Source organism: Solea senegalensis, linkage group LG12 (genome assembly GCF_019176455.1).
Source record: "Solea senegalensis isolate Sse05_10M linkage group LG12, IFAPA_SoseM_1, whole genome shotgun sequence".
Taxonomy (NCBI): Eukaryota; Metazoa; Chordata; class Actinopteri; order Pleuronectiformes; family Soleidae; genus Solea; species Solea senegalensis.
Genome location: NC_058032.1, coordinates 24,270,138 through 24,292,020, shown reverse-complemented (window position 1 = coordinate 24,292,020; position 21,883 = coordinate 24,270,138). Strand labels below are relative to the sequence as shown.

Genomic DNA, 21,883 nt, shown 5'->3' with positions numbered 1-21,883 from the left:
TAAGAAAATAAGGTCACATGACAACAGATTATAATCCAGAGCAATACAATATCTAACTTTACATACTGTACAGTCGTGACGAGGCTGTCGGATGATGAAGAATAAACATCGGTAAACTGGACTGATTTCAGACAAGGGGTCAAACCAGGGGTCAGACAAGGGGTCAAACCAGGGGGCGTTGAGGTTTTTTTTGCTTCCCCCAACCAGTAGGGGGTTGTATTTCATTGTTGACAGCAGCTATTGCTGATTGTGTACAGTACGTCCTGACAAAGTCACACTCTGCGCGTGTGTCTTCACTTTTGTTCTTCAGAAACACAGAGACACACAAACGTTTGATGAGCGATGGCTGCGTTCCATTTCTGTGTCCCAGTTCGCCGTGTCACCGGGCCAGCGGAAGTGGACGCGGCTAAATATGAATCACAGCCGCGCTGCTTCTTCCTGCGCTGTGACATTAAACATCCGTGGGAATCGGAAACATTCACGCGCGGACCTTCAAAGTCACGCTGAATGTGACTTTAAAAGTGTTTCCCCTCTGACTTTGAGTCAGTCCTCGTTTCTTGTTGTGTACGTGAAGCAGGGCGGGGCTGTTTAGAGTCACTCAACCAAAGGAAATATTGACTTTCTGTTCAATATTCTTTCACATTGGTGTTTTAAAAACAGAGCAGAGACTGAAATGACTTTGACGATTAAAAGAGAAATATGAAATGTGGTTATTTTATTAGCGCTGGCTTCATTTGTGAGTAGCCTGGCTGTCCTTCAGCGAGAGGATCGTCTTCTGCTGAAGTGTCCTTAAGAACGTCTTTGAGAGGACACATACTGGTCATGGAGTGCATTTAAAAATAGACACAGAGTCTTGTGAGGACAAAATAAACCAAATTTCACTCACTCAACAAAGAAAATCCACACTTACTTAAGTCTATAATATCTTTTGGATTTTTTTGTAAACCTCTCACCAAAGTCCATTGAGGAAATCAGCGATTTTATATCACAGCATACAGGAGTTGTCGATCCACTGCTGCTCCTGTCAGTAACTTCAGATGTGGTATTTTATGACTTCTGTGTTTAAAATCCTTTGTTACAATTTACAAAATAGACAGAAACCTTCTAAAAAAGGGCGGCAGTAGACCAGTAACTCCTGTGTCCCTGTGAGCTAAAAACACTGGTTTTCTCAGTGGAGTTTGGTGCGGACGATTACGCGGTTTACAAACTTTGGTTTACAGTCAAAAAAAGCTGTTTAATGGTCAGATGAAACGGAAATCATCTCCCGATGACATTACAGACCGAAGCAGGCACACATTTTGTTTAGGGGAACCATTTGTTAAGCAGGTAAAATGATCTTTTACTTATTATTTTTAGCTGTGAAGAAGTCTGAATCCACTTTAATTTCATTTAAATTCATGTGCCGTGAACCCTTTTAATACAGACACAGTATCTTCTGCTCAGTTGTGTTAGTCAGAACACTCTGACTTTTATTCGAGCACCTGCGTGGCATTTGTCGGCTTGGCTTGCTTTTCACTTCCTTGCCCTTTACCGGAGAAAACAAGTAACCAGGCAACAGAGAGGACACTCGCGTCTCATCTGCTGCCGAGACGACGCGAGGAAAGTGGGCTACGTTTGTGTGAGGCAAATGACTCTTTTTTAGAAAAGACAATGGCAGGGAAGTGGAACTGGAGTTAATACGGGGTGTAATGTGCATTAAATATGATGAGCGGTGGTGATTCCGGGTAAAGATCCACGCTGTGTGTGAACGCTGTGCTTCTTTCATACTAAAGGCCATTATCACCACATTGTAATGACAGTCAAACAAAGGAGTAAAAGACCACAGCTCCAGTTCTTCTACTTTTTATAATTTCCATTATAAATGTTGCCCACCACAGGTCAGAGTTCTTAATCATAGTTTGAAGTTCTCCTTCATTCTTCTCCTCTACTTCTATAAGTTCCTCCAGGCTGTACACAAGTTCTTTGACTCAAGTCAAATTGAAATCCCCCTCTTCTTCTCTCTCTCTAAAAGCTCCTCCCCGTCCCAGATGGGGGACTCAGTCCCTCTCATCTCCTCGGGCTCTTCTTTCTTGAGAGTTCCTCAACATAGTTCAAAGTTCCTCACTGAAGGTCAACGTTCTTCAGTGTTGTTCAGAGTTCCTCAGAGTCGTCAAAAGTTCCTTAATGTCAATGTTTCCTCAAAGCAGTCCAATGTTCCTCAGGGTAGTTCAAAGTCTCTAAAAACAGTTCAAAGTTCCTCGAAGCAGTTAAAAAGTTCCTCAAGACAGTCCGAGGTTCCTCAGAGTCATCAAAAGTTCCTCAATGTCACATTTCCTCAAGGCAGTCCAAAGTTCCTCAAGACTGTCCAAAGTTCCTCAAGGCTGTCCAAAGTGTCTCACTGCAGTTCAAAGTTCCTCAACATAGTTCAAAGTTCCTCAACATAGTTCAAAGTTCCTGAAAACCGTTAAAGGTTCCTCGAAGCAGTTAAAAAGTTCCTCAAGACAGTCAAAGGTTCCTCACAGTCATCAAAGGTTCCTCAGTGTCACATTTCCTCAAGCCTGTCCAAATTTCCTCAAGGCAGTACAAAGTTCCTCAAGACTGTCCAAAGTTCCTCAAGGCTGTCCAAAGTGTCTCACTGCAGTTCAAAGTTCCTCAACATAGTTCAAAGTTCCTCAGAGTCGTCAAAAGTTCCTTAATGTCAATGTTTCCTCTAAGCAGTCCAATGTTCCTCAGGTTGGTTCAAAGTTCCTAAAATCAGTTCAATGTTCCTCAATGTCACATTTCCTCAAGGCAGTCCAAAGTTCCTCAAGACTGTCCAAAGTTCCTCAAGGCAGTGCAAAGTTCCTCAAGGCTGTCCAAAGTTCCTCAAGGCTGTCCAAAATGTCTCACTGCAGTTCAAAGTTCCTCAACATAGTTCACAGTTCCTGAAAACCATTAAAGGTTCCTCGAAGCAGTTCAAAGTTCCTCATCACAGTCGAAGTTCCTTCCTCTAATCCTCAGTTCCTCCTGATGGCTCCTCATGATGTCATGGCAGCCCCTTAAAGCCACAGCTACCTTGTCTCCTCAGTCTCTTTCTCCCAGTGTGAAGTCCTTCTTCATCCTCAACCTCATTCCGTCAATCCCTCAATAATTCTCGATTCTTCCCCTCTCTCTCTCAAAAAGCTCCTCTCATTTACTCAGTACCATTCCCCGAGGTCCCCGACTTCAAACGTGGTTATCCAGGACGTGTGTGTGTGTGTTAATTCATTCAGAATAAATCCAGGGACATTTGCCCCGGTGTCCAGCTGTTCACACAACAAAAAAAGTTCCAAAAAGGTGGAATATTCCGCGCCGCGCGTTTCCTTCTAACATGTTCAGCTGTGATGCCATAAAGAGAACAAACTGCTGCCTACTGCAAAAAAAGGACTTGGAACAAAGCTGCCAGACTCGAATTCAGCCAAAGATAAATGATTACAAAGTGAGCAAAAGTAGATTTGTAGCTTTAAATTCTGCAGATGTTGCTTCAGCTCAGTTCACCGCCCGCAGTTCCTCCATCAGAGGGATGAGGAGTTGGGTCTTTGTCTTCATGGCTCAGCAGCAGAGGCGTGCGTTCACTGCGGGGGGTGAAGCAGCCTGATTACTGTGGCAAATCTCTGCCGCCCTCACGCTGAGAGCAGATGTGCTTCTTCTCGGAAACATCGCCCAAAAATTCACTGAAAATACTTCTCCACAACTTCACCGGCATCAAGTCTGGTCATGTGACCGAGAACTTTGAAACTTTGATCAGGAAGCTTTCTGCTCCTTCACAGTTCCAATGTATCAAGTCTGTACTAGTGCTATTACCACTACTAGTAATACCACAAACTACTACTGCTACTACTGAAGCTGCTGCTACCACTACTACTAACCTACTACCTCTACTTTCATTACTACTACTATGACCATTACTACTGCTCTTACTGCCACTACTATCCTACTACCAGTACTACTGCCCTACTCCTTACTACCACTGCTACCCTACTACATCAACCTCGACTACCATTACTACTACTACGACCATTACTAGGACTATTACTAACATTACTTCTATCCTACTACCATTACTACTACTTCTACTACTATTAATACTACGGCTACTACTACGACCTTTATACTACTACTACTTCCACTACTTCTACCCTACTACCATTACTTCCACTACTGTGACTACGATGACCATTACTATTACTTCCACTACTTCTACCACTACTGCTACTACAGTACTACCACCACTACTACTACAACTATCTCTAGTACTACTCCTACTACTACTACCACTAACACTACTAAATGGGGTCATCGATTATTAATTGATTACAAAATGAATCGTCAACTATGTTTTTTTTGTATATAATTTAAATATATGATCAGATTTTCGGGTTTCTTTGCTCTATATAATTATCTAAATTGTATAATTTTGGTTATGCATCTTTACTTTCTGACATTTTATGAACCAAACAACCAATCGATTAATCAAGAAAACAATCGGCAGCTCAGTTGAGCATTAGCTGCAGATCTGATGTCCAATAATAACTGATTTGCATTTTCATCCACTGGATTTTGGTGGATAACTAATTAGAGGTTTGTTTGAGAGCCGGAGCAAACAGCCCAGGCTTAAAGTCGAGTTGTTTTTCCTTCTCCGCTGTGTAATTGCTCGCAGCGTCGATACAAGATGAGGATAAATGTCACTCCTACTGCTGCAGACACTGCCGTTATTTTTGATTTTTTTATGTTTTTACCTGAATACCACTGGTTTAAAATTCAGTGTGTCGCTCATCTGTGAACTCATCTTTCTTCTGCTGCTGCTGTTGTGTGATTTTAATCACCATGCTGGTCTCTGAGCATCCCTCTGCTGCTGTGATGATGGCCAAATGAAAGCAGATTAATTCATATTTGGTCACCCGACGTTGCCAGGCAACCCAAACCCATGTTTGACTCAAGTCGTCACCAGCTCAAAATTATCCCCAAACACCTCCAGTCAGTTTATCAGCGTCAGACTTTGTTAGTTACACATGAAACACAGTGTTTTTCATAGAGAAAAGAAAACAAGACTGTATTCATATCATTTGTGCTTCAGTGTGTGTGTGTGTGTGATAACAATACTACTGATGACTAATATGAATAAAAATTGGATTAATGCCATTTTCTTGCTCTCCTTCCAAACAGAAACTAATTATGAGGTGAGGTCCGACACTAGGTGTTCTGTAACTGTCAACATAAACCATTAGAAACACATTATTACGGATGATTGTGTGGTGTGCTATTTAGATATCCTAACCCCAACCATAGAGGGAAAAGTTCTCTGTAAATGAATATTAGATTTGCCCCTAACAACCCTTTTAAGGAAGCAAGGGCTGAACAAAAAAGTGTGTTTTTGTCACAAAACACAATCATTTCTTTCGGTTTTTATCCATAGTTTATGCAAAACTATGTTGTCATCATCATGAAGTTCATTCAGACTGCAACTTGTCCAGCTCAGGAACATCTACTCTCTTTAACTTGAATTGAATTTCCCAGTTAATTCTGGTGTTCCCCAGGGCTCCATCCCGAGTCCTATTCTTTTCATTGAACCAATCAATCCTTACTCTTGTTAAAAGTGAGATTTATTATTAACAGCTGAATTGCTCCTTGGTGGCCACCATGTTGGACGTACACAGAAGCTGCTAGACGTCACTTCTGTCGTCACGTCATGTCGTTAAGCCCCTTTTGCTAACGCACCATGGGTAAAAAAAAAATACAGATTGGTTCCCGTTTGTCCGAGATTCCGTTGCCGGATAGACGTGTTTGCAGAGTAAAAGTAAATCTTTGGGCTGTGTTCATCCAGGAAGACCCTTAAGATTCCATTTTCAAGGGAGTCTTGGAGATTTACACTGGTGGAACTTGTAATACGACCAAGCAGACCAGTTCCAGCTGTTGTGGCCCTGTCTTGCTGCAATGTCTTGTTACGTTTCTGGCAAGGATCACATCACCTACACTATGTAAGGTCCTTAGCCACGCAGACACTTATTCATATGCCTCTGTAAACACCGACATGCAGCATTCAGGGAACTCCCTCTCGCGCTGAGTCAGCGCTATTAAGCTCGTCCATCTTTTACGCAATTTTACATTTCCCGTAACGATGGACGGCAGGACCGGACAAAAATTCGCTACTCGGCTCCCCTAAAGTTCAGTTCTCGGGGGGACATCGGGTTTCTCCCCGGGCAGAACCGGAGACACGGCGGAGAAAAGAAGTGAAGAAAGACCAGAGCATTCTGTTTTTTTTGGAAAAGTAAGAGGAAGTAGAAGAAGTGCTAAGCTAAACTGTAACGGGCTGTTTAGGCTTTACATTCTTGATGTGCTTTTAAGAGAAGAAGTTCATCCAGAGGAGATCCTGTCCTGACAGTTCTGTCTCCTGCTGCCAGGTGGTCGCAATTTGAGCTACATTACTTGAGAATGACAGAATCATTTCCATGTGAACAGATGTCAGTCACGTCTCTGTGAGTAGCCCAGATATGGGGAGTAATTTAGCCTCACCTCTCAAGCGTGTCTTTGTGTGATGGGGGATAGGAATTGGGGGCTGCGACGGGTCGCGTGTCTGTCGGCTCGGCACCAAACTCCAGGCACCAGGTGCAACCCATTTCCACATTTCCTCTGTTGCATTACAGGCACCGCTGACATCAGGATGTAGCCAATACATGATTGATAATTGGGGGATAAATGGACAGAAACTAACGTGAAGTGAGTGGATGGAGACAAGCTTCATGTTGGGTGGCACGCCGTGTGCTTCTTTGACTTCAGCATGTGTGTGTGTGTGGCTCACACCTCGTACTCTGTGCTGAAATGAATGCAAACACAATTAGATTGAACATTTTTGTACAGCAGGAGCACTCCTGTCTGCCTCATGCCTCATTCTAATCTGTCACTAATCTGAGTTTGAGTCACACGAGGTGAATTAGTCAGACATTCTGTGTGGACAAAAAGGCAAAGAGCCGCTGCTCCGTTTCTATTTCCTTCACTTTTTCTCTGCTGCAATCAGAACAGTGACGCACTCGTGTGTGTGTGTGTGTGTGTGTTGTTGTCACCAGCTCTGCAGTCACAGAGGGTGGAAGAGATGGAAGAAAACTGATCCAGTATTTACGAGCTTTACTGACCGAGCGTCGTCCTGCAACTCTGTACCCAACATATACAGTTACCTGCATTTATCACAGGAGGTGTTAGCTTAGCTTTGCATAATGACTGTAAATACAGGAGAAGGTCACTTGTCTCTGCTCGGCAGTTATCCATGCTAACTGTTACACCAGAAGAACAAAACGGTCAATTGGTTGTGGTATTGTTGTTTTTTTTTAAATAGTGTTTAGTTTTAGTAGTTCTTCATGTATTTTGTGATTATAAAATTAGAGTATTGATTGTAGGAGGGTCACTATGTGGTATTATGTAGCGTTATGTATTGTTAGGCTACATAACCTTACATAAGTCTTAATGTTACCTACATATTGTTATGCTAGGTCAATTTACGTAAGCCGTAATATTACGCCGCGTGACGTATTGTTATGCTACGTAACTTTACGTAATCCTCGATGTTGCATAATGTGACACATTGTAACACAATGCAATTTTTTACGTAAGATGTAATATTACATTTTTTTCTTTTTTTAAGTTTTGTATGCTTGTATGCACCTATGTCACCAGAACAAATTCCTTGTATGTGCAAATCATACTTGGCAATAAAGCTCTTCTGATTCTGATTCTGATTCTCAAGTGAATCATGATTCTCATAGTGGAAAAGGGCCACTACATAGTCTTATGCTCCATCATTTTTCTCCGACATTCCATAGTGTTATGTATTGTGACGACGCGTACATTTTCGTATGCTGTAATGTTACATAGTGTGATCTAGTGTTACGTTTTGTTAGGCTACGTAACTTCACGTAAGACTCGATGTTATGTAATGTGATGTTACGTCTTACGTAAAGTCACGTAGTGTTATGTAATGTTGCGTATTTTTACACTACATAACTTTACGTAAGACGTAGCGTTTTATATAATCAAACATCGCACAACAGAATTTGAGATGGATCTACATGCAAGTGTAAGACCGATCCTTGATTCCTTGATGTTGAAAACACTCATTTTACTCCTCCACCACCTCCTTGCAAACCGATTCCCTCATGTTGAACGTCTTAGAGTTTGTAATAAGCTGAGCTGAACTGGTAGCTATAGCAACCTGAGGTTAGAACCACCGTGTACCTGGGAGCTCAGACGGTCAAAGCAATTGTGGCAGATGGTTCTTGTGCTTTTTGGAGAGCAACTAAACTTTGGGCTCTGTGTGTTTTTCATCTTCCAAAATGATTTGCTCTATGATTGAGACATAAACTTCAAGTGGTGGCTGAAACTGTTAAATGTTAATTCCATCACCTTTATTTGGTTTTCTGTGGTTTTTAAAGCAACATTTGGAGTGACTGCATCTATCATGTGTCAACTGTTGTCCAAGTCTTTGGTCTGTTCACACACTCACACGTACACACGTGCGTGAAGCAGCAAAGCCACCATGCGAAGTGCGAGCTTCACCATCGGGAGCAATTTGGTGTCCATGTCCAGTTTCTCACTCAAGGACAACGAAAGAAAACTTTCAGAAGCTCCGCCAACTCCAACAGAAAAAGTCAAACAAGGAGAACGAGTGGTCTCGTGGTCAACGTGAGCTTCACTGCACCAGCTACTGAAACACAGCAAAGTGAACATTCATGTTCTGTGGTATTTGTGCCTCCTCATTCATTCATTCACAACAGCCCAGACTCTAAAGACTTTTATCCTGCGGCAGATTGTACACACACACACACACAGAGGGAGAGGACTCTCGGGGTCCTTTTCTATTCTGACCTCTCTCTGGTGTATTTAATGTCAGGACGGTTAGTGCACACTTATTGTCCTACACTGCCGCTGCCATCGGTCACGCGCCATTAGCCCGTCCCACTTGGGGAAAAACGTGGGGGTCGTCGCGTAGCATTCAGGTAGTCATCCCCGGGAGTCCAGATGAGTTTCTGCGACCTGAAATGGGCTCACCTATAAAAACAGGAAGTCCTAGTTTAGTTAATGGACTGGGAAATGGTGATTTTAACAAAGTACTCTGTCCTGGAAACACAACTGGGCCAAACCAGTGATGAAAATCTGGGTGTAGTTCATTGACACAAGAAGCAACAGTCGTTGCCTCAATTCCCAATTTTCTGCAACATTTACTCAAAGGAGAATATGATTCTCGACATACTAATATTTACACACTACAAAGCATTATTTAGGCATTAGTGAATACTTAATTCAATATTTATAAAGTGTCTCTCCTACATTAAAGGTACAGTATGTAATATTTAGCCACATTTATTGGTGAAGTTGCTGAATATCCATTATCTCAGCCTTCCCTTCCAAGTGGGTTGGAGAAACTACATTTTACACACTGCACCTTTAATATAAGCTCACACACAAGATGCTTCATTTATATTTAGTTACCACTTGAATTAAGCATAGATTCCAGCATTAATAACTGTTTGTACAGCATGTTTTAATGCACCTACTCACCATTAATACCCATCTAAATAATTGAATGAAAAAGTGCATGCGTCAACTGTACATGAGTAGATTTACTTACACTTACAATTAAGTGTGAAAACACACATCATAAACATATTAGAGATCAGCTTATTAATCAAGACATTAATGTGTATTAATGTAGGAGGGAATTCTTTGTAAATGTTGAATTTAATATTTAATGAACTCCAATCATTTATACATAGTAATTTTACTTTGGAGGAGCTGTAATGAAACCCAGTTTCCGCCCGGGGATTAATAAATAAATTACCTGATTCTGATTAACTAGTGCTTAATAGTAAGTGCGTACTCAGTATAAAGTGTTGCCATTAAATGCATTTAATAACTGATTTTAGAGAAAGCTTGGTAGAAAACACTCCACACTTATGATTATTGTGAAGGACGTGGTATCAGGAGGAAGCACATTTATCTCAGCGACGGCAAAGACTTGATGTTGAGGGGTTTTGGCAAAGGTCCACTCTGTCAGTCATCTGTCATTTTAAAAAGTTGATCCAGTGACCTGAAAATGTATCTTTGAAGCAGGAGAAGTGACAGCGTCACTGACCCTGAGGATTCCTCCGGCATATGATATGCCAACAAACAAGCAAACAAGCTGCTCGACAGTTATCTATCATAACAGCAGGAAGAACGAAACGCTACGTAACTTTACGCAATACATAATCATACACAATATTAAGCTATGTAACTTTACACAAGACATATTGTTATGTAATGTTACGCTACATAACTTTACGTGAGTAGTAATGAAGCTACGTAACTTTATGCAAGACGTAACGTTACATGTTGTTAAACTACGTAACATTAGGTAAGCCGTAATGTTACATAGTGTGACTTAGTATTACATAGTGTTATGCTACGTAATTTTACGCAAGACGTTATGAAGCTATGTAACTTTAAGCAAGACATAATCATACATAATATTAAGCTACGTAACTTTATGCAAGACGTAATGTTTCATAATGTTACGCTGCACAACTTTACGTAAGATGTAATGTTACATAATGTTAAGCAACATCAATTTTCCTAAGACTTAATGTTACGTAACTTTACCTAAGGTGTAATGTTACGCAGTATTATGTATTTTTACGCAACGTAACTTTACGCAATACATAACCATACACAATATTAAGCTATGTAACTTTACGCAAGACATGTTGTTATATAATGTTATGCTACATAACTTTAGGTAAGCCGTAATGTTACATAATGTGAGGTAGTATTACGTAGTGTTAGGCTACGCAACTTCACGCAAGACGTAATGAAGCTATGTAATCTAATAAGTACTTCATTCAAATATTTATAAAGTGTTTCTCCTAAAACAAACAAAATGAATGAATGAACGAGTCCCAACTTTTTTATTATTGTTGTTGCCGATGAAAGGGTTTTGATTTACGTCTTCTTGTTAGAGGAAGCATTGCCTCCACCTGATGACTGATTTTAATTTCATGAAAGGGGAAGGGCGACTGTCTGTAAATCATGACAACTTTTATTATTATTAGAGATTAAGAAACCTGAACAGTGAATGGTTGTAACCGCTCAATGCTGATGATTGTGTATAAGAAGACACAAAAGGAGTCTTTTGTGTCTTCTTCCACGTTCTTCCTGTGAAGGCGGTGTTTTTCTCTTGCCTAATTTTCCAGCATTGTTCCTTTTTCACCTGCAGAGTTCTGAAGCCTCACAAACACAAAAACAGCCTGTACTCGGAAATCAAGTGCATCCAAGTTATTTTTGTTGTTTTTTTGTCTTCGTCACATGCAGATTGGCTTTGTTTTGACAGTCTGTGCAGTTGAATACCAGTTTGTCTCCGGAGTCCCGCGTCCTCGTTTGACGGCTGGAACAAAGAGCCTCTTTAAATACTTTCTTTGCAGCAGGAAAATTACATTCACTGTGAAATTCACGTTTATTTCCAGCTTGTTTGACGCAAACATTGACTTGAATTGTAATCGCCAGCCACTTTATTAGGTACACATGACATTTAATAAAGTGGTCAAAGGTTCCTCGCGATACCTGATACATGGTCTGTGATACCAATAATATCGCGATACAGTGATTCTATGATCTTCAATATATTGCATAGACATTGCGATATATGTCAAACTGATACTTACTGAAAGTTGTTGATTTAAATATAGATCTTTCTCCTGGCGTATCGATTATCGTACTGCACCAGGAAGGACGACTCGTTGGATTTTTAGCAAGCGAGCATTAGCCCTGGCGTTGGGGTACTAGCATAGGAGGGCAGAAGTTTGATTGATGCGTCACTGGCCAATTAATTAGTTTGGGCTCTTTAATATGATTGGATGGTGTTTGCTCCACAGCCGACTGAAAAAAAAGCTCCAGAAAATGATCTCCCACCTTAACGTTAAGCAAAAATATCATGTCATCACGACGTCTCCTGTATGATGGATCGTTTTAGTGGTTTTGAGACCTTCAATCTTTGGTGTGTACCTTTTAGAAAATGGTTTCCTTTGTGTGGTTTTCTCTAGCTCATCTGCTTCTAGGTTTGATGTTCTTGAGATGTTCTTCTTCATACTTTGGTTGTAACGAGTGGTTATTGAGGTAACTGTTGCTTTTCTATTGTTTCAAACCAGTCTGGTCTTTCTTCTCTGAACGTCTGGCATCAATGGATGTTTTTTCTCTGTCTGTGAGCCAGATTATGTTTCATACATTCCTTCCTCCTCCTCCTCCTCCTGTGCGAGTTTCTATAAAAGAACCTGTTTCTCCGAGGTCAAGTCAACGATAACAAAAGTCTAATTGGAACAAAACTCCAGTTTGACCCCGAGCAGAAAGCAGAAACTGACGCGGACCTTAAAGAGCTCGTCAAAGCAAAGAAAAATAATCTCCGCACTGTGACTAAAACACCACGTCAAAACACGCCCGGCGACTACAAAGGTGTGTAATTCCAGATTTGAAACGCAGCGGATTATAGATGATGTTTCATTTATTGGTCCTGGTAAAGGAATTTCTTCAGTCGAAAAAGTTTATTTAAAAAAAGATGATGCCCGCTTGTCGGTATGGTGGATTCTGGGAGTTTATTTTCCTGTCCTGATCAGGAGGAAAACCAAACACACGTCAATGTGTTTATTTTAACTCATTTCAGCTGCAGAGTTTTGCTTTTGTTAAAAAAATACGAACATTTGACATGAATTGTTGCGCTAGAATGTATTTTCTTATAAAAAATAAGAAGACAGAAATTGGACCAGATGCTTATATCTTATATATCTTATATATTTTCCGCGCCGGCACCTGTTAAATCGATATTTACACTTTATACACTCGGTTTTTCTGCTTTTCCTGTTGAGAAATCCTCAAAAATGTCAGTTTGGCCGCAGCCCATCACCATTTTAACCAGTCTGTATATATAATATAATATAATATAGTGTAATATAATATAATATAATATGATATAATCTAATAAAATATAGTGTAATGTAATATGATATAATATAATATAATATAATATAGTATAGTATAATATAATATGATATAATATAGTAACAGGCTCGTCTTTGCCTGCAGAGAGAGAGACAACACCAGGCTCCTGAAAGCTATTGTTTGCATATATGGATTCCCACTGTGGCTGTCAGCACCAACCACAATGACTTACTTATTTATTTTAAAAAGGAAAACATAATGTGACGTTGGATGATACCATATCTACTCACACATGGGGGTGCGATGGACCAAAATTCAACGTGGACACAGAATCAGAATCAGAAGCAGGCCCCGGTTGATGGAAAAAGTCAATAAAGTTCAGAATTGCAGTTCACAAAGCAGTGGGGTTGACGTCACTTGTTATCAGTCTTCTGCATCATCTTCATCCTCATCATCATGATTAGTTTTTACACACACACACACACACACGTCCTGTCTCTCCTGCCTCGTCATCACAGTTTTTACTCAGAGAGCAGATTTCCCTAACATCTGAGATCATCGGCTGTGACATCCTTGAAAAAATAATGGTCCCCACTTTTGGGTTCTATTTTTAAATCTCCCCTCTGTCTGTGATAAGGAAGCCTCTGTGTGTGTGTGTGTGTGTGTGTGTGTGTGTGTGGTTAAAAGCTCTCACCCACAAATGGAGAGTGTTTTTTTAAGTTGGGCCTCAGATGAACAGAAGAACTTTCTGGGACAGTCAGGAGAACAGAGGAAGCTCATGAATCATGGATCAGTGCTGATGTAGATGTCGGGAGGAGGATTTTACCCTGTACTCTGTTGTTGTTTTATTTAACACACATTTAACACGTTTATTGTGTTAAAGTGTAAAAAAGGAGACGGTACAGTTTATGTTTGTTTTGTCGTGATGTTCATTCATTTGCATTTTGCACAGAACCATACAAAAAAATAGTGTCACTATCATTTCTGTCATTTTCTGATAGTATTAAAAAAGTGAGACGTCAACAGTGGAAGGTTGTGGGTTCAATTCTAGGCTCTGCTAGTCTACATGTGTCCTTGTGCAAAGACGCTTAACCCTATGTTGCAGTGTGTGACTGGGTGAATGGGTGAAAACTTTAGTGTAAAGCTCATCAAGACTAGAAAAGCTCAACTCTTCTTCTTCAGATTTCATTTGGTCGTAATGAGTAACAAAGATAGTTTAAAAAAACAAAACATTGAACCTGAATCTTCATGAATTTTTTAAACGATGCATGATGCAAACCCTGGCCTTGGCTCCTCCCACAACAATCTGATTATCTCTGTTGTCTCTCCTCTCCCATAATTCTGCCCATCGGCTGTGAACCACATGGAACGGTCGTTAATCTCTGTAACTGTGACAACGCGATTAGTTCTACAGCAGAATTCTGGCGTCTCTGGAGCAGCGGACGTGCTTTCTGTTGTACAATCATCAGCATTACAGACACGTGTGGGCCGTGTATTCCTTCTCTGTAATGTTGTGTTGTTTGATGTAAGGCCCCCCGGGGGGCCCCTGTTCCCCTGGAGCCCCCAAAATCTCTTAAAAGAAACCCCACATTTTTGTCTTTACTTGGTAAAAAGTTGCTGCTTTCTTTTTATTCCTGCTGAATCACAAGAAGTTCTTGAAGACCAAGCTCTTCCAAGAGCATCTTCTGACCTGACCCTCACTTCCTCCTGCATCAGTGGTGAAGAGTTGAGATAAAATCTTATGAATCGTCCAGTAAAACCTTCTCGTGTCCGGTGAAGAGATTTTCCCAGTCGCCCCTCATTTCACTCTGAGCGCCTAATTGAGGCGGCTGCCCGCTGATTGCGCACCAGAAGTTGAGCTCAGCTGCAGGTCAAAGTTCATGTGTATCAGATCTCCAGGTTTTTCACTCAGTCCTTTCCTTTAATTGGCTCTGCTGTGGATTCAAGACTCCAGAAAGAGTTCTTAGCACAGCTGGAAAATTCACCCAAGCCTTAAAATGCCTGTCTGGACTTCTTTTTGCTTATTTAAACCAGAATAAAAGTGCTTTTGCTCATTTTTCCATAACAACCTTCAATATCTGGCAGTTATTTACAATTGGCTGCATGTTAAAATAGTGTATTAACAAGTTTTATTTCCATGAACCCCCAGATTTTGCGTGTTACATTTGAAATTTGAACAAACTTATTTACAGACTCTCTCCTCGCTGGTGACAAAAGCGCTGATTCGCCGGCTTCCTGCAACGGCACGAGTGAAATCATCGTAATAACCACACGTTAGCTTTGACGTTCAGAAACTGCTGCAATTTTTCCGATAGCACAAACCGTTGCGTGACTACGGTCGTGAAGTTGCTGCTGCTGGAGCAGTAGCTGTTTTTAAGAGCCTTAAATGAGTGTTGAAACAGTCTGACTGGACGGTCGAAATGTGGGGTTGTCAGGTCGCAAATGGACGTCCTGAGTTTGGTGGCGACGTTGTGTCTGAAAAGGAAGTCCGCGATGTGTTTGTGTTGCGTGAAGCTCCGCGGTAACGCGAGTGTCGAGCCTCAAAGGTCTCGGTGCCAGTGTCATCGCCGAGTTTCCAGCTGACACAGTTGGCGTCTTTTCACGCGCAGCGCCCCCACACTGTGTTGGAAGCTAATGCATTAGCACGCATCAGAACCACCACTTTCTCTAGTTTTCGGCATTCGGCCTAGAAATTAAGAGTGAGTCAGATACAGACGCACGGGGGGAATGAGTCAAGGGATGACAAGTGAGCGATTCTGATTCATTTCATTGATGTTGTGCCCAAAAAACACAAGAATACAAGGCTCACTCTGCTCTGACATTATGGGCTGTGCTGTAGATTGATTAAATAGGACGGCAAATGTTTTAATAATTGATTCTTAGCTTCTGAAGTGTGAATATTTTCTGGTTTCTTCACTCCATGTCACAAAGAAATAAGTCAGTTTGGTTTGTGGACAAAACTTATATTGGATAACGTCTAAAAATCTGCAGTCCTAATAACCCTCCTCCTGTGTTTTGGATGACGAAGAAGGAATAAATGCCAGCGTAATGAAAATTGGCACAAACAGCATTGTTTCCCACATTTGATAGATGAAGGACTTTGAGGGTTAGCACTAGAGACATTTTGTGGACATCTGGCACCGTGGTGTCACCAGACATCTGCAGAGGAGTCATGTGGTCATGGTTGCTACATTAGAGGATTAACTGTGCAGTAGTGGGCAGGTGGATTCAAGAGGGTTAGGGAGAGTCTTGAAGACGACCCAAGATCTGGACGTTCTGCCACAGCCACCAGCCAAGAAAACATTGATGGTGCTGGATGACAGATGTTTGACTGCTAATCCGATACTTAATGCTCTAAGAATCTCCCGGGAAAGAGTAGGAGAACTTGTCGTGTCTTTGTTATGGTTTTACTGAACGTTTCAAAACCCAGAAGGAACGTTGGGTCCACCACGGAGACAAAAAGACAAAAAGTCCATGCAGGAGCAATATCTGCTGCTGAGGGCCTTAACCGGACCTTAACATCAATTGCTAAATGATCAAAAAGGATAAACATCGCTAAGACTCTGTAGCGTCAGTCAAGCTTGGGTTTGGACTGAAAATAGAACTGTGTGCACTGTGCCCGTACTATTACTCTGGTACCCCAAGGGAAGGGTACCAAAAATGGACCGGTTGAGGCAGGTTACTTTGGTACCATTCCTAATGGAAACGCAGAGAAATAATGTCCCGTACTGAACCAAAGCAAACCGTTCCAAACCGCTGTACAGTACATTCCCGAACAAACACACACACACCTGCACTTCCTCCACCTTAGGAAGCAGGTGCCAGCTGCTGCTGCGGGATCTGAGGCTGACAGGTGCGTGACGACGGCTAAATGTGCGTTTGAAAAGCCTCGAGGGGGGAAAGTCTCTGGTGTCCAAATCACCGTCAGATCCAAAGTAAGGGAAGCCAGGCTCTCGTCGGCTGTGTTGAGTAACAATAACATACATATTAACGTCTCATTTCTAGGAAAGGTCGCACCGACAAATTCCAGATGAAAGAAAATTAGCGCGCTCTTACCGAGCCCCTTCTATCTCACAGTTTTGTTAATGATGTATCCGTCGGGAATCTGTCAGCATTCCCATTTGATCTGATTAGCGTGTCGGCACCAGTGATCAAAGAGCAGGCCTCATTTGCACACTATCACTTCTTCTTTTGAACCTCGGATGAGGGTGAGAGTAAAATAATTTGCCAGAGTGGGACGAGATGTGACTCCTGACTCCGGCGGTGTGTGTGTGTGTGTGGGGGGGGGAGGGGGAACCACAGAAGCGTGTTATTAGCATATTACCGATAATGTGGACCGAAACATAAAAGTCAGAAATAAATTGGCACAGGACGTGCGCGAGTTTCTGTGGACACGCAGGACAAAGGACAGAGGGAACTGAACATTTGAAATGATGCTTGTGTAATGGAGCTTTTACTGTCGACGTCTGCTTTATGAGGCAGGTCATGGCGTCTTACCCGACTGCTGACCCCGCCCCCTTCGCTGTCAAACCATCGAATGTAATAGGCTGCAAATATGAGATTAAAGTGAGCTCGTAACTCACACTCCGAGGGCTTAGAGTTATGACTTCTGTTGCAGCTACTTGGACATTTTACTACTATTTCTTCTTAATCTGCTGGATTCTTGGCGTTATTGTAAATTCTGGCGTCATTTTAGCCATGAAAGTTTTTAGCAAATCCTAACTTTTTCCAATGTGGGACACAGCGCTCGATATTTCTTGTTTTATCTTACTGAAAGGGAATTTTAGGGACACCTTGTGGTGAGGCGGTAGACTGCGACAAACCGAGGTCTCACCCTTCCCCCGCAAGAACACCAGGGTTTTCACTATTTGCTAAAAACTTTCATGGCAAAAATGACGCCGGAATTTGCAATAATGCCAAAAATCCAGCAGATTAAGACGCAATTAGTGCGTTTACCAGGATCTTGATGCTTATCAGGGCACATGTGCATTGTTTTTTTTTGTCCATTTGGGCTTCTGTACAATCATGGAGGTGTAAAATGGCGGATTAGCTGGTACGTACAGAGTGCAAAGGCTTATTCTGGCGCTAGGTGGATACATGTTTGTGTAAATGTAAAGTTTGGAGGTCAAAAACATTCGCTCCACCTGGTGGATTATGAATAAGCACCTTACATCTGTTCTTTTCAAACTGTAGCAGCTTAAGCTTGAAAGAAATACGTGTCATATCAAAGAGTCTTGTCATTGGAATGTTAAACAATTACGCATTTTTTAAAGTAGCAGGGATTTAATGAATCAGAAGTGGTTCCATGTGTTTGGTCTGCAAAAGACCTTTTAGCTCATGTGACAGAATTCATTTAGCCAACATATTTCACCATAAATATGCTGAAAAAATTGTGAGAAACATTAATAATATGCTCAAAAAATGTTTAATAAAGTTTAATAGTCTACGCCGGTGTGGATTCCGCGCGACGCAACGCTTTGTCTTTCTCAAAATGTGTCACATTTATACCGTTTTTTATTCTTTGAAATCACCAAACTAACTTTTTGCTCGACTGTGCAAAAGTTTGGCCACAGACTTATTTGCAATAAAAAAAACAACAACCTGCAAATACAGTATGTGTTCATTCTCGCGTTGATTGATTAGCTTTTCTGAAATTGTGTCAGGTCCATTTTTCCTCATGTGCAGATATCTCACACCTCAGCATGTAGAGAGAGAGACGACGACGTGAGTCTCGTGCGATTGCTTGGAGACGCTTCGGCGTGTATTTGCATCCGAGTGTTTCTTTTTATCATGAGAGAAATTGCTTTTGCGCTTGGTGTGAACGTGTGACTGTTCGCTCACCGACAAAAGGTTCCAGCCGCAGTCAAGTCTCCTTCATATTCTGTAATCTCACAAATGCAAACGAACGAGAGGATGAAACGAGTGTGTTAAGGTGGTGGAATGTCAATTTTCAAGGCAGTGGTGTAGTGTGGTCTACGGGGTATGAAACCCTAACCATCACAACAAAGTGCCTTACCTTAACCTAACCCTAACCCTAAAACCAGGTCTTAACCCTCAAAAGCACTTTATAGTTGTGGGCTTCTGACAAAACGTCCCCACTAAGATAGGGTCTATGGGGTTTTTTGTACTTTACAAATTAAAAATACAAGTAATGTGATGTACTTTACGTCTATGGACCGAAGTGCTTTACAAAATAAAAGCATTACAGACACACAGCATTAAAAACACGCGGTGTAAAAACCAAATTATGAAACTACCAAAGAATAAAAGGTGAATTAAAAGACTAACAATAAGATAATGTACTGTGCTGGGTTTGTTAACACAGAAGGTTGCTAGCAAGCTAATGCTATCTACCAAATCTGGCAAACTGTGACACTCGTTGGAGAAAAATAGCATAAACTTCTGTAAATATTATCAGTATAATATCTTCTGACTTGTGTGAAACTTTCAATTAAAAGGTTTTTATGGGTTTTTTTTGGATCTTTGGAGCATTTTACAACAACCCACTTTACAAAATAAAAGCATTACAGACACACAGCATTAAAAAGACACGGTGTAAAAACAAATTTACGACACATGAACCAAAGCATGAAACTACCAAAAAATAAAAGGTAAAATAAAAGTAAGATAATGTAAATATTGTGCTGTGTCAGTATGTAGAAGGTTGCTAGCAAGCTAATGCTATTTACCGAAGCTGGAAACCATGACACTTGTCGGAGAAAAATACCATGAACTTCGTAACATCTGTAAATAATTACAGTATAATATCAGCTGACTTGTCTGAAACCTTCAATTAACCAGTGGGAGTAACGTTAGCATCAGGCTAATGCCTTGTAGTTGCAGCAGTGCGTGTGTGTTTGTTTTTTCTGCTGAGTCATGGTTCTCTGAAGTGGCTGTAGACTCACGAACAGGATGTTGCTTGCCTCTTTTTAATTACACCTTGATTTTATACTTTTTATGACTACATGTCAACTCAAAATAAACACATACTCGACATTTGAGATGCAGCGTCTCGTTTACGTCTTTTTCCTCCAAGCGCGACGTTCACTTTATTTTCTGCGTCTCGGTCGAATGTGAAAACATGAAATTAAAATTCGGCTGTGTATCCTCGCCTAAGTAATTATTGATTTATTGTTGATTACGTATAAAAAAAAACATGTTTTGCGTAGACTACACCACTGGTACAAGGTCACAATCCTCTTAATTTTGTCATTAATGTTCTGTAACTGTGTAGATTTGGAGCTTTTTTGTTTGATTAAGGCCTTTTGACTACAAATCTGTTTAAAAAAGCTATTTTAAAACATTATTCCAGCGTAAAATCCATGAAATTGACACGTCTCCCTGTATTTTTTGTGTCTAGGTTCAATCTGAAAGTGTTTGAATACATCGTTAGATAATAAACGATAATTATCTGACGTTTTCGCTCATTAATGTGATGCGACGGGCTTAACTCCAAACCCTAAATGATGCATTTTATTACATTTAACTAGTTTTCTAATGAAACTCACCCACGTTGCCGCAAAACCAAATTGCTTGACGGCAATTTCTGCCAAAGAACTGTGAAAATACGTGTCGCGTAGGCGACAGCGTCCCCTTTTTTCTGTCAAATGTGACACTAATGTTCTTTAGACTCAACGATTAACTGTGGATTTGGTCTGGAAAAAGGTTATTTTAAGACCCGAGTTCAAGTAGAAAACCTGACATTTACGAGGATATACACGTTCCTCACATTACACCGGTGTTGTGTCACAGCTACTGCGCGCTAGTCCTTTTATAGCCTCTCTGATGATGTCAATGTTGCCAGGGGGTTTTTTGTGATCGGATGACTGCTCTGATCATGAAGCAGTCGTTACCGTGGTAATGGAGGAGATATAAATAACACCCTGTGGCACCTGAAAGCTTTCATCACGGCAAATGTTTCAGATAAACAGTGATATCAAACGTCTGGAGTCATCTGACTGTGAACATGCAATTAAAGTGCGCACCGTCGTCTGATGTGAGACCTGACCACTCATTTAAAGTTTCACTGCTGATACTTTAAGTGTTGAAGGGGGGAATTGATTGTTTTGTGCTGATGCAGCTGCACGTGACAGGCCGTGAATTCAGATGGATTTTTGCATAAACATGTCGTCGCGGTGCAGAAAAATAGAGCTTTTTTTGGAGGTAAAACAACGTCTTTAACCCCCATAAAAAGTGGAAGTTGTCTTGGAAAGAAAGACGCAGAAGAACTCACTCGTTGATCATTTTCTGGACTTTTCTAAACTGTTAATCCAGGCAGATGTGGATTAACAGTTTCTTGTTGTGTGTTTCCGTAGCGACAGCATGCCAAAGCGGATGGCTCTGATCTGCTTCCTGTCTCTGGTCATGCTGATGAGCATCCTGGGAAACCTGCTGGTCATGGTGGCCGTGTGCAAGGACAGACAACTCAGGTAAGGACTTTTTGTAATTTTTACACTTATGGATGGACAGTTTTTGCTCATTTTAATCAGGTTCACACATCAAACACAGTCTGTGTCGTTATGGGATGGCGTTTATTTGTCCAGTAACTGTGCACACACAAAGGGTCTGTAATCTGAATACGACACTTTCACATCTCACCGCGTCGCAATCTGGTCTTTGCTTTTCCGAGCACGTGGAGCCAAACGCGACGCACGGCTCCGTCTGGACACGTTCAAGTGTTCTGACTTACAGCCAACTCAAGTGGACGTGGGTTCTTGTGGTTAGGAGTCCTCATGGAGACCAAAACCTGGTCCTGGATGAGGTAGAACCTCATTTCTGAGGAACTGTTTAGGGCTAAAATTTGAACTGTGCTGATTGTGTCGGTTTTGTTGAAATGAATGTATTATCTTATATCCCTTACCACAGTGGTTCTAATATATATATATATAATATAATGTGTAAAAAGAAGAGAAGTCATAGAGTCCATGTTGCT

At 41.2% G+C, this 21,883-nt stretch overlaps 1 protein-coding gene across 2 annotated transcripts in view; it reads left to right on the top strand.

The window, feature by feature from the left end:
* Positions 1–21,883, top strand: part of htr4 (5-hydroxytryptamine receptor 4) — a 118,515-nt gene that overhangs the window by 50,889 nt on the left and 45,743 nt on the right. For both annotated transcript variants that reach the window (XM_044039694.1, XM_044039693.1), the window contains exon 3: positions 21,267–21,380. In XM_044039694.1, the coding sequence (XP_043895629.1) occupies positions 21,267–21,380 (114 nt within the window). The remainder of the gene's footprint in view (positions 1–21,266; positions 21,381–21,883) is intronic.